At 35.5% G+C, this 12,534-nt stretch overlaps 1 protein-coding gene across 1 annotated transcript; it reads left to right on the forward strand.

Moving 5' to 3' along the window:
- Window positions 1–10,326: 10,326 nt before the first annotated feature.
- Window positions 10,327–12,090, forward strand: LOC110867737 (F-box/FBD/LRR-repeat protein At1g13570). Its single transcript, XM_022116745.2, has 5 exons — window positions 10,327–10,448; window positions 10,539–11,151; window positions 11,226–11,333; window positions 11,420–11,569; window positions 11,648–12,090. Exons 2-5 carry the CDS (start codon window positions 10,561–10,563, stop codon window positions 11,939–11,941), a joined length of 1,143 nt encoding a protein of 380 aa, XP_021972437.1. The 5' UTR covers window positions 10,327–10,448; window positions 10,539–10,560; the 3' UTR covers window positions 11,942–12,090.
- The last annotated feature ends 444 nt before the right edge of the window (window positions 12,091–12,534 follow it).

Below are 12,534 nucleotides of genomic sequence, written 5' to 3' on the forward strand. Positions count from 1 at the left end.
TGACATTTGGAAAACACGGGGTGTTACAAGTATGGATAAGTGAGTTTAAGAGGGGTGATTTTGGTTGTAACAATAAGTCTTTGAATGATTATAATATGCGCATAATAATATATCAACCCCTCTTAAGAGCTTAAAGGTAATCAGAAGTAATGATAGTAATGGAATGTTTAGGATGGCTCATAGTGAACAAAATGAAAGATAGCGTATGATGTATGAGTAGTATAAAATAAATCGATTTGTTTCGATTAGCAAATATATGAATGTAACATGTTTCTGTAGGAAGTTAGAAACAAGCCGCAGACTTAGGCTTGTACGATTAATAATCGTATACAATTCGAATAAAATTCGATGAATGAAACGCTAGTGATGATATGTGCTAAGTGCTAGTATTGTTGGTGCAGTCATCTGTCGTCTTCGTCTTATGTCGAGTCTCGAGATCGTTGCAGATTGGATTGGACATGAAATTCAAGTATATTGAAGGCTGGCCGTTTGAAAGGTTTCCTGGCCGTTTGAGTCAAAGGGTTCCGTTTGAAAGCCTGGTCGTTTGAACATTACCCGGCCGTTTGAAGCATGTTTCAAACGGTCAGGGATTTCTATATAAAGGCTTCAAACGGATTCATTTGTAATGTATGTGTAATTCGATACCGAGGTGCTGCCGGTATTTCCTCTCGTTGTAGACAATTGATTATTGAATGAAAAGAGGATTATAGTGATTTTCTAGCTGTTTACAAGTTCGTTTCTTAGTTTCCGCCTCTGAAACGGATTAGAGCTCTTCAGATTGACTCAATTAGGTCGGAATACGATCCTTCAATTGGTATCAGAGCTCAGGACGAGGAGTTCTTGCCATATTCAGCCTGAAAATCTGGTTTTCTACACCTTCTGTTTCAAAATTGATACTGTTCACGGTCAAAATCAGCTCAAAACTTCACACTATGTTCGGAATTGACAATTGACAAAGCCTTGAAAGTTTTAGCTTAAAATTCAAAGTAAAAATGATGAAAATCAACTGAATACTGGTGTCCATTTGAACGAGTACAGTGCCTCTCAGACCGTTTGAAGTTTGGATTCCATCGTTTGAAACTGCTCAGACCGTTTGAAGTTTAGAACCCATCGTTTGAAAATTAGTGTCCAATCGTTTGAAATTGGTCCTGTCGTTTGAAAGTACCATCCGTTTGAACCTATCGTTTGAACCAGATCTGTCCGTTTGAAAAGTAGTTCTGTCGTTTGAAATTACTCCAGACTGTTTGAAAATTTCTTGACCGTTTGAATTACATCCTGTCGTTTGAACTTTTTCTGACCGTTTGAAGTTGTGGTTGTTTGAAAAAGTATTCTGTTTATCATGGATTCTGAGTTTTATAACGCTTTTGCAACACCGATGTCAGTGACTCAAAGTGCTATGATTGAAAATGAAACCGGGACGTCTCATAAGCCACCCAAACTCATGGATATTGATGACTATAATGTGTGGTCTGAACGCTTTGGAAATTGGGTAGAAGCTTATCATCTAGATGCGTGGGAACACACTGAAGAACCGTATGTTAAGCCCACAAAGAACGATGTTGTGAATGGTACTCGATTAATACTTAGAGAGATGAGTACTGCAGATAAAAAGAAATATCGAGATGAGAAATTGATGGTGAGTCTGCTTCAGCAAGCGATAAAAGAAGATATCTTGATACTGCTTCAACATGACGGAACTGCATATTCTATGTGGACAGAATTGGAAGCTAAGTTTACGGGAAGTGATGATATGTTAAAGAACAAAATGTCTCTCATGAAGAAAGAATTTGATTTGTTTCGGGGATTGAAAAATGAAAACACCAAGCAAATTATTGATAGATATTGTAACTTGGTGAGAAATATGACAAAGTTAGGTATTAAGAAAGATACTGATGAGTTGATTGAAAAACTTGCAGATGCGCTTCCATATGAAACATGGGGAACATTTTTGATGATGCTGAGGTCCAACAAAGCAGAATATAAAAAGATGACGCTAGGAGACTTCATAAAGCATCTGGAAGCTCAAGAGATGGAGCAGAGAAAGATCGCTAGGATGAATAACTACGATGGAGAACAGGATATCAGTCTGTACTACAAGCATGGTGTTACTGATTCAACAAAGTATTCTCCTAAGATCGAAACTGCTTACAGTGGTAAAGATTCTCCTGAAAGACATCTCAAAGATCAAGCAACAGCACAAGATTTTCATCTTTCGATCCTAACATCTCTGTAACAAAGAATGATAGAAAACTTCAGTGTAACATTGTGTTAAGCCTTGAAAATGATCAAGACTACACTGAAGATATTGCAAAAAATCAAATGTCTTTGTTAGGGATGATTTTAGAGTCTTATAGTTGCTTTGTTGCAGGAAAGATCGGTAATCCAATGCTCACGAAAGAGGATTACGATCAAATTGATGTTGAGGAAATGGAATTGATGGATATAAAATGGTGTATGGCGAGTGTGATGAGACGTGCTGAAAAGTTTAAACAAATTACAGGCCGTGATGATTTTCGTGATGCAAACGTTTCAGCTTTGGGTTTTGATAAATCTAAAGTTACGTGTTTTCGTTGCAGGGAGAAGGGGCATTTCAAGAGGGAGTGCAAAAACCGTGAAGCTACCGGAGCTCAGAATCCTTTTGGAAACAACGATTATCACAAGAAGTCCATCTATCATCAAATCACACCACCAGCACAACAACAGGCACAAACAGCTAATGGGAGAGATGTGATTGATAGAAAGGCATGTGTTGTTAGTCAGGGAAAATATGATAATTTTACCTGGGAAAAGTATCTTCCAAAAGATAGCAGAGTGTGTTTGGCTGAACAAGATGATGAGAAGTTGGCTGAAGGTTTTACTTGGGATGATTTTTGTCCGGATAAAGATCTCATGGTCAAAGAGATGTCCAAAAACACTTCTCATGCTTTCTTTGCTAATGCTTATGATTTGAAATGTGCAGAAAGATGCAGAAAAGTCATGGAAGCTGCTGAAGAAAGACGAAGAAAGAACAGAGAAGAGGAAGAAGAGGAAGAGAGATTAAAGGCCGAAGCGAAAGCTGAGAAAATGAGACGAGCTGAGTTTTTGCAACCAAGCAGAAATGTCAAAGAAGTGCCAGAATTTGAAGTGAAGATTGAAGCCGAACAAGTCCAAGTATCAGAAAAGTGCATAAATTGTGATTCTTTAATCAAACAGAATAATGAGTTGTTGCACAATATTCACAAGTTGAAAGAATCGTATGATACTATGAACAGAGAAATCAATAAATATACACATTCTGATGGTGAACAAGCTGAAGCTATGAATACTTTGAAGATAGCTTATCCGAGACAGCTTGATACGGCGAACTTTAACATAAAGAAATGTGCAGATCTCGAGCTTGAGTTGGCAACACAAAAGATAGAAACTGAGAAAATTAAGAAATTATTAGATAGTTACTCATGTTCTACTTTTGTGGTTGACAGGATTTATCCGGTGATGAAAGATTTGAAGACATTCAAAGAAAAGCAGACATCGGATGAAGAAAAGTTGAAAGCTTCTGGTAAGAAACCGAGTATATCCTACAATAGATGTCCGCCCCCGGTCGAAAATGGATATTCACCTCGAAATCCAAATTCAGAAAGGGTCAATAAAGCGATCAATTTGAAATGGGAGTCTGGGTCGTCGAATAACTTACCAGAAAGTATTGATGTCACATATACGTCATCAGACACTGATCATGAGTTAAAGTTGATAAAAAGTATGGTCGATCAGGTGTTAGACACAGATGACAATGAGGAATCAAAATCGAAGTCAAAACCCGAGTCAAAGTATGGGTCCAGTGCGTCAAAGCCAACAAATAAAAAGGACAAACGGGTTTATGATAAAGAATTTTTACTTTCGAAGTCTAATTTGAATAATGAATCGGTCAAAGTGGCGTATACTTTGAAAGGTTCTGACAAATTATATTCTGATGAGAATTTTCCAATAAGAAGTGTCAGATCTGAAATGATTCAAAAGGTTTTCAAAATAACAGAAATTAATATTTCTGAAATAAAAAATTTAAATCTTTCCGGAAAACCTAAACAATACACTTCAAGAGTTCAACAAAAAATTAACAAGAAAATGGGTTACAATTGTGGTTATAGTTTCCAAAAGAAACCAAACCATAATCGTAATTTCAAAAAGAAAGGATTAGGTTTTGTTCCACCGAAAAACTATAAAAATGAAAAAAATGTATAAACCAAAAACTGTGTTTGTTTCAGGAAAAACGTCGGAAGCTGAAAAACAACAATCATTTAGAAGACAGACAAATCAGGAATTCCTTGCCAAGAAGCAAGAAGAACTGAAGAAGAATGAAGTTCCGAAGAAGATTGAGAAGAGAACGTGTTTTCAGTGCAAGATTGTAGGTCATGTGGCGAAGGATTGTCCAAAGACATTCAAGCCAAAACAGGAAGTTTCTGTAAAAATGAAAGAGAAAGTAGTTGAAAAGACTGAACTGTCAACCCGGAAGTTTACTGGCTTTGAAAATTCAACTTTTGAGAAAGGAGAATGTTCAAAGAGTGCTTCAAAAAGGAAAGATAATATGTCAAATCAAAAATGGGTTGTGAAAGGTTCAGGTAATAGTTCTGGTGATGAATCTGATTCCATAAAATCAGAGGAGCCACGTGTTGAGATAAAGATTGAAAGGAAAGTTCCAACCATGAACGATGAAAATTTTCCACCGTTGTGTGCTGAAAATTTTATGAAAAAAGTTGGAAAAGTTGAAATTTCAAATCAATTTTATTCTGACAAGAAGAAATTTGATGTTGAAAAGACTTTCAATGGAAATGTGAAACGTATCTTTGGACAAATGGTCAACGGTAAGGCCAAAAGTATCGAAGATTTTTATGCTTCCAAAGGATGTGTTTACAAGTCTGTTGAAAGAAAAGATGAAAAAGATGTAGTTACACCCAAGGAAGGTCAGGCTTGGGTGGATATATTTTTCAAAGAATAAAAACCTGACTTGCCGGAGATCCCAAGATGGTATCGTGGATCATGAATCGGCATCTTTCTAAATTTGTTTTTGAAGTTTTGCATGACTTGCCGGAACTCCCAGGTTTGTAAGCGAGGAGTAGGAATCGGCATCTTGAGAATTCAACCAAAAGATGGTAATTGGTTGAAAAACAGGTTTGAAAAGCTTAATTGCTAAATCTACAAATGGTTGTATGTTTGTGGTTGTTATAAATGGTTCAGAATGAAAACTTGTTGATCGTACAAGGGGTTAAACCAAGGTCATTAAATTGAACTTGAGTTAACTATTATTCAGAAGATTGGTAAAACAATATGATGATTTTGCCCCATTCTTACAAAAGGTAAAAACAACTAAACTCATTTTCCGGAAAAACCATTATGATTAAAACAAACTTAAGTGTTTTGAAATCATTATGGAAAATAGTTTTGTTGAGAGGGGGAGTTCTGATTGTTTATGCCAAGCGAATGGCAAATTGAAGCAATTCGATATCAGTTGTCATGTTTTGTATAGTTTGTTTTCAATTTTCATTAGATGTATTTGAATTTTAGGGGGAGTAAGAATTTTTAGAAAATCCAAAAACATCAGAAAATTTGAAAAAGACAAAAACATGATAAAGCTGAAAAATGAGTTTTTGTTGCATAAAAGAGGAAATGATAGTACATCAGTGGACTATCACAACATGCTAAAGAATTGGAAAGTTTAAAAGTGATAAACAATCTTACTGCGGATGTTTCAGTAGGTTTTTGCACATTTAGTAAACTGTAACGAGATATAAACCTAAAATCAAACTTGATTATTCTGTGGGTTAACAAAACTGCTTGGATATATAGGTAACCCCTGAAATCTTGTTTGAAAGGTCCCGTATTCTGAGATACTAGGTCTTTATACTCAGTGATATCTGGGGTATTATCCCGGGACTTCTGCTGTATGGAAATACTGACCTAGTCCCCGGATAATGCTTTTCGCAAAATGCTTGAAACATAGCATCGCCCTCAGCAAGCTGACGAAACAATAAAATTGATAGTCGCTGCTGTTGTAACAAAAGATCCTCTAAAGGGGACCCACCAAAAGTCGAGTCGTCATCTCTCTGCTGAACGGAAGTTCTGACCTGAGCTCTCACGGTTTCGCACCTAACCCCTATACAGATATCAGCTGTGGTATACTCACCTGTAAGACTGAATATTGGGATCTGGATACGGGAGTATATTCAAGTAGTGGGACACACAGATAAGTTTAAGTTCTTAAAACATTAATATCGTATCTCGGAACAGTTGAAATCTGTGTGAAAATTTAAGTGGACAAACATACTGACAATCTAGGTAAATTGTTTAGAACTGAGGATGTTTAAAGCTTAACGGTGTTTGTGATATGTCTCAAAATCTGATATGATCCTCTTGCACGAACTCACAAAAATATTGTTTGTAAATATTTCATTTCTGCATTTGCTTTCTTTAAAAAATCTCAAAAAGATTTTAGGTGTGTTTTAGCAAAAGTTTGAAAAATTCAAAAAGATTTTCGACAAACTGGTGTTGGAGAGTTGATGTTCAAAATTCGAAGTGCTGAACATGAAGAACAGGTTTGGGAGAGAGTATGTGATGTTGTTAAATTTGTTTGAAAAAGACAGTAATTGATCTTGAATGCATAATCATTATTGTAGTTTATCAACATAGTTTCTGAATTGTTGAAAAGCTATAATCTTTGATGAAAGTTATATTTGGGTAGAGATTGTGCAGATTTTTGTGAATTCCAGACTTCGATCCCAGCAGATTGATAGGGGGAGTCTGAAGACTAAAGTTGAAAAAGCAGTTAGAGCCAGACTACGATCCTAAAGCTGATGATGTTGATGATCTGAAGAAATGCCAGCATATCGCAAGGGGGAGTCTGAAGACATGAAAGAAAAGACTGAGAGTGAAGCTCAGAGACAGATCAAGACTGAAGATTGTGAAGACTCGACACTTAAGACTCGTCAACATCTGAGGGGGAGTCTGTTGGTGCAGTCATCTATCGTCTTCGTCTTATGTCGAGTCTCGAGATCGTTGCAGATTGGATTGGACATGAAATTCAAGTATATTGAAGGCTGGCCGTTTGAAAGGTTTCCTGGCCGTTTGAGTCAGAGGGTTCCGTTTGAAAGCCTGGTCGTTTGAACATTACCCGGCCGTTTGAAGCATGTTTCAAACGGTCAGGGATTTCTATATAAAGGCTTCAAACGGATTCATTTGTAATGTATGTGTAATTCGATACCGAGGTGCTGCCGGTATTTCCTCTCATTGTAGACAATTGATTATTGAATGAAAAGAGGATTATAGTGATTTTCTAGCTGTTTACAAGTTCGTTTCTTAGTTTCCGCCTCTGAAACGGATTATTGAATGGCATAAGTAAGTAGGATTTATTGGTTAAGTGGGTTATTTCACTAACAACCAAGTTACCTAACTTGGTTAGATAGTGTTGGCTATAGATTGAGAGTGGAAAACAAATGGGCCATCTATGTTTAATTAACAATCATGAGGGACTAATGTGGGTTAAAAGGAAAGTTGGGATATTATAAGAAAATAACAACATACACAAACACACATTCGTGTGTGTTCCAGATCGATCAGAAGCCCCCAAAGGAGCCAAACCCTAGCTCAAGCTTATTTGCTCAAATTGAAAGGGGAATTCAACCCAAATCTAATGCATGTACCCGAATTCTTAGTCATCTAGCCCTAAAAATCACTTGGAAAGTTGTAATTTTTGATTTGGTGATTTTGATATGAAGTGGGTTTTGATCAATCCACGAATTTGTATGAAATTGAGCATGAGAATGTATTAATATCATGATATAGAGCATAGATTACACATGGTTTAGGTTAATTAGATGATTAGAGATGAAACCCACTTGTGGTAGTGTCAGTTAAGGATGAAGAATTGGATATTTCAAAAATACTTTTACGCTCTCCATGCGCATCGCCGGTAGTAAAAGTTATTGTTAGATGCGTAGGTGGTTGAAATCCAATTGGTAGTAGAACTTGGTGGTTTTGTTTTTTTTGTTGGCTGCTTAGTGAAATAAACAAATTTGTTTTTGTTTGATATTGGATTTGAGACAAATGATCTTTTGCAGTTTGATTTTGTTAAAAGTTATGCTTTTTGGGTGTTAATGCTAAGGTTTAATATTGGGTAAATAATCTATACTATATAATAAAAGAAATTTGTTTTAGGACACTTGTCATTCTCTGATTTAATTGATTAAAATTATTAATAATATACTACTAATAATAATATTTAATCTAATCTAATCTAATACAAATTCTTATTATTAATTCAATAACCTATTGTTAAACTAAAACTTCAATAGAATCTTAAATCCTAGCTAAACAAGTTTCGAAATTCATAATAATATTAATATGTTAGACTAAATATATTATTGATATATATATAAAATATATTATTGATATATATAACTAAAATTATAATCAATAATATTAATAATAGGTTTAGAATCAAATACAAAGATTAAAAAAATAAGAAGTCGTACAAAGGGTATCAAATAGACTCTGATTGACCTCATTCAACTGACATTAGAGCCGTCTTATCGAACTCTACGACATTAATTAATATGTACGAGTTGATGGGTTACATTTATATTAACTCATTTATGTCAATATAGTATGTAAATATCTCTGTCTTTGTTTTGCATTTACATGAAATATCTATACTATATAATTTAAATTGTTCAACCCGTGTAACACACGGGGAACTAACCTAGTACTATTTTAACTACAACCACCATTCGTGTAATCAACTAAAAAATTAAAATAACAAAAACAAAAATAAGAATAAATTGTTAAAATCGTCCATGATGTTTAGGCATATTTGACAGTTTCATCCAAAACAACTTTTTTGTACCATATTGCTTTTCAGTTTTGGCATTTTTTTGTTTTTTTCATCCAAACCTCTAACCTGTTTAACCAGGGACAATTTTGACAATTTATGTTTTTTTTCACATAAATATATTTAAAAACAATTACTTTAATTAATACAAATAAAACAATTCTTTTTTAACATATATATATATATATATATATAGGGAGCCGCTAGAATGAAAACCACCCCGAGTTGTAAGAACCGCGAGAACTACACCCCACGGAGCGCCGTTCGCCATGATTTTTTTTTACAAGTAGATGTGTATATTATAAACACAGCCGTAAAAAATCATGGCGAACGGCGCTCCGTGGGGTGTAGTTTTTTACACCACAAGTTTGGTGGAAAAAAAAAAGAAAAAAGAAAAAAAATTAAAAAACACCAAACTTGTGGTGTAAAAAACTACACCCCACGGAGCGCCGTTCGCCATGGTTTTTTACGGCTGTGTTTATAATACACACATCTACTTGTAAAAAAAATCATGGCGAACGGCGCTCCGTGGGGTGTAGTTCTCGCGGTTCTTACAACTCGGGGTGGTTCTCATTCTAGCAGCCCCCTATATATATATATATATATATATATATATATATATATATAGGGAAAAGATAAATTGAAAACCAACCTTAGTTAAAGAAACCCAGAAAACTCCATCTCCACCATAAATCTCACGTGATCTGATCAATTGTTGATATTAAAAAGGTACAAAAAGTTACTTTTTCAAAGAATGTTATAGTCTAACAAAAAAATGTAACAACTTTACACTTTTCTCTCTGCTCTCTCCTTTCTCATCTGACAAAAAAAAGTATGACAACTATATTGTTACATAAAATCCCGTTGTAAAAAAATGTAACATGTTTTTTTACGCATATTACAAAAAAAAAAAAAAAAAACTTTGTACATTATAAGTTCTAAAATCCATATACTTCATATAATCTAAAAAAATTGTTGTCAAAAACAATAAAAAAGTGTTACGAGTAAGTTACAAAAACTGTGAGGAGCTGAAAAAATGTAACATATCCAATGTTGTTCCCATTAACGGCTCTTTTGTTCATCAACTTTACCTTTAGTCTCCAACTTTTCAAACTTACACTCTTAGTCCCAGTGGTTTGACAAGTTGTTACTCGAATAGTCTCTAAAGCGGATGAAGGTTACTCGGATAGTCCCTATGGTTTGACAAGTTGTTACTCGGATAGTCCCTGTGGTTTGACAGGTTGTTACTCGGATAGTCCTTGTCATTTCACGCCCACTTAACCAGAAAAACTAACCTCCATCCGCTTTGAGGACTATTTGGAGTAACAACTTGTCAAACCACAGAGACTAAGAGTGTAGTTTTGAAAAGTTAAGGACTAAAGATGAAATTTCACCAAATCACAGGTACTATCCGTGCATTTTACTCAAACCAAAAAGAGAAGAATCGACAACTTTATGTGAACCCTAACCCCGCTTCTGGTCGTCGACGATGGTTGCTGGTTCGCCGGTTGCTGCCGGTTTGTTCATCAAATAAACCATGCATATACAACGTTCTTGATTACTGGATTTGGGAAATTTGATGACATTTCTTGTAAGTTTACATAGCTTTGTTGATTGATACCCTGAAAACTGTAACTTTCATGTAATCTTAAATCGGTTTTCATAGTAGCTAATTTTGCAGCCAACAAGAATATCCTAATAAGATGGATAGGATCAGCAAGCTTCCTGTAGGCATAATAGAAACTATCTTATGTCTGCTACCGATTCAAGAGGCAGCAAGAACAAGCATCCTCTCTAAGGAATGGAGGTACCATTGGATCAAAATCCCTAAACTTGTGTTTATTGAGGATCAGTTTCAAGTGTCAACCGATAGGGCCGAGCTGTCTGTTTCTAACAAACCAAGTAAGTGGAGAAAAAAGGCCAAGAGAAGTAAATTTTTCCATGCTATATGCCAGGTTTTGTTAATACACGAGGGTCCGATCCATGACTTCACCCTTGAGATGCAAGTAGACAACTCGTGTGTTGATATTGACCACATACTACTTCATTTGTCGAAGAAAAATACTGTCAAGATGTTAAAACTTGACCTTCATGGGAAATATACGTTGCCCTTGTCTCTTTTCTCGTTACGTCAACTAACGGATCTGTATCTCTGTGGTTGTGATCTTGAGCATCAACCACCATCCACTGTATTTGGTAGCCTTACAACCTTAAACTTGTATGAAATTGGAAGCAGTCAAAAAGCGCTTCTGCGTCTTTTATCAAGTTGTCCATTGCTAAAGAGATTGACTATTGTAAGTTCATAATAAAATAAAATGTCAACTCTCATGGTCTTTCATTACATAGCTAAGTATTGTAATTTTTGCAGATGTGTGACGGTGGAACTATCGATGATAGTGGAGATTCCACCATTGCTGATCTCATTAAGTGTATACCAGGCATTGAGTATCTGTCTGTTTTGTTTTTCATCTTTTTGGTAATTCTATCCACATGATATATACTTGATTATAGTTTGGTATGCTAATTAGTTATAACTAATCTTTGTTTTGTGTATGGTTCAAGTTTTTTCCACTTCCGAAAGAGCTTCCAACAACATTGGTCCACTTGAAATACTTGCATTTGGAATGGGTATGGTTTAGGCATGAATATGCGGTACCTTTTTTTGTTCTTTTACTTAGAAGCGCCCCAAACCTGGAGAAACTTAAATTAGAGGTAAGTAACAAGAATCTATGTGTTCTACTTGTTTTGATTTTTATGTCAAAATACACTCACACAAGACAATTGATGTAGATTTCGGCCGAGGATGACATGTCTGATGAATCTTATGTCAAAATACACTCCTTTCAACACGAATATTATTCAGAATTTATGTTGAAGCATCTTAATGAATTGGAGATTCTACATTTTAGTGACGCCCTGAATGAGTTGGATTTTGTGAAGCTTATACTGGCTAAGTCGCCTGTATTAAAGAAGGCGAGGATACTCGTGTGGGATGAGATTGATAAGGATGAGAACTTACGGATTTCAAATATCCTTTTAAGCTCCCCATGCGCATCACCTGTGGTAAAACTCAGTGTTCGTTGAAAACCCCATTAGTCATAGCACTTGGTTGTTTATGTTGAATGTTTCTTGAAATGAATTGTTTTGTTTCTATCTAATATGGGGTTTTGAGAGTAATGATCTTTTTCTACTTGAATTTGTTAAAAATATAACGCTTCACGTGTCTTAAATAATCGAGACTAGAACAACTGACAACCGTCTCGGCCATCTTTTGTGGTCCTTTCGTTCGTTGCTCTCCATCCTCTCGAGAGGTTTTCAATTGAGACGGTTTTTCAATAGAGATTTATTCAATAGGTGGGTTGAGACGGTTTTCACCTATCTGCTGCCCAGTCACCTAGTGGCTTATAATGTTTGTCGTGTGGCCTTGCGCTCATGAAACATGGTTGGTTTCACCGCAAGTGTTCTCAACATATACCATTGAGCAATCAACCGAACCTCAAAAGTTGGTTCATTCATCAACATAACTGTGTTGGTTGCTGGGTTACAAAATGTTACAACAAAGTTTAATTAAATTGGATATATTTTATAAAAAATTCTGATTATATTTTGATAGTTTTGTTCATCAGATCCGGTACCGGTACCGGTCCTCATGGTTAGAAAAAAAGTCTTAATCATGT

This window comes from Helianthus annuus, chromosome 7 (assembly GCF_002127325.2).
Source record: "Helianthus annuus cultivar XRQ/B chromosome 7, HanXRQr2.0-SUNRISE, whole genome shotgun sequence".
In the NCBI taxonomy this organism is placed as follows: Eukaryota; Viridiplantae; Streptophyta; class Magnoliopsida; order Asterales; family Asteraceae; genus Helianthus; species Helianthus annuus.

Excerpts from the sequence above, each read along its gene's own strand:
- LOC110867737 (XM_022116745.2), top strand. The coding sequence starts at position 10,561 with ATGGATAGGATCAGCAAGCTTCCTGTAGGCATAATAGAAACTATCTTA. Across the intron at positions 11,152-11,225 it reads TGCTAAAGAGATTGACTATT|ATGTGTGACGGTGGAACTAT; the intron begins GTAAGTTCATAA and ends TAATTTTTGCAG. Across the intron at positions 11,570-11,647 it reads TGGAGAAACTTAAATTAGAG|ATTTCGGCCGAGGATGACAT; the intron begins GTAAGTAACAAG and ends CAATTGATGTAG.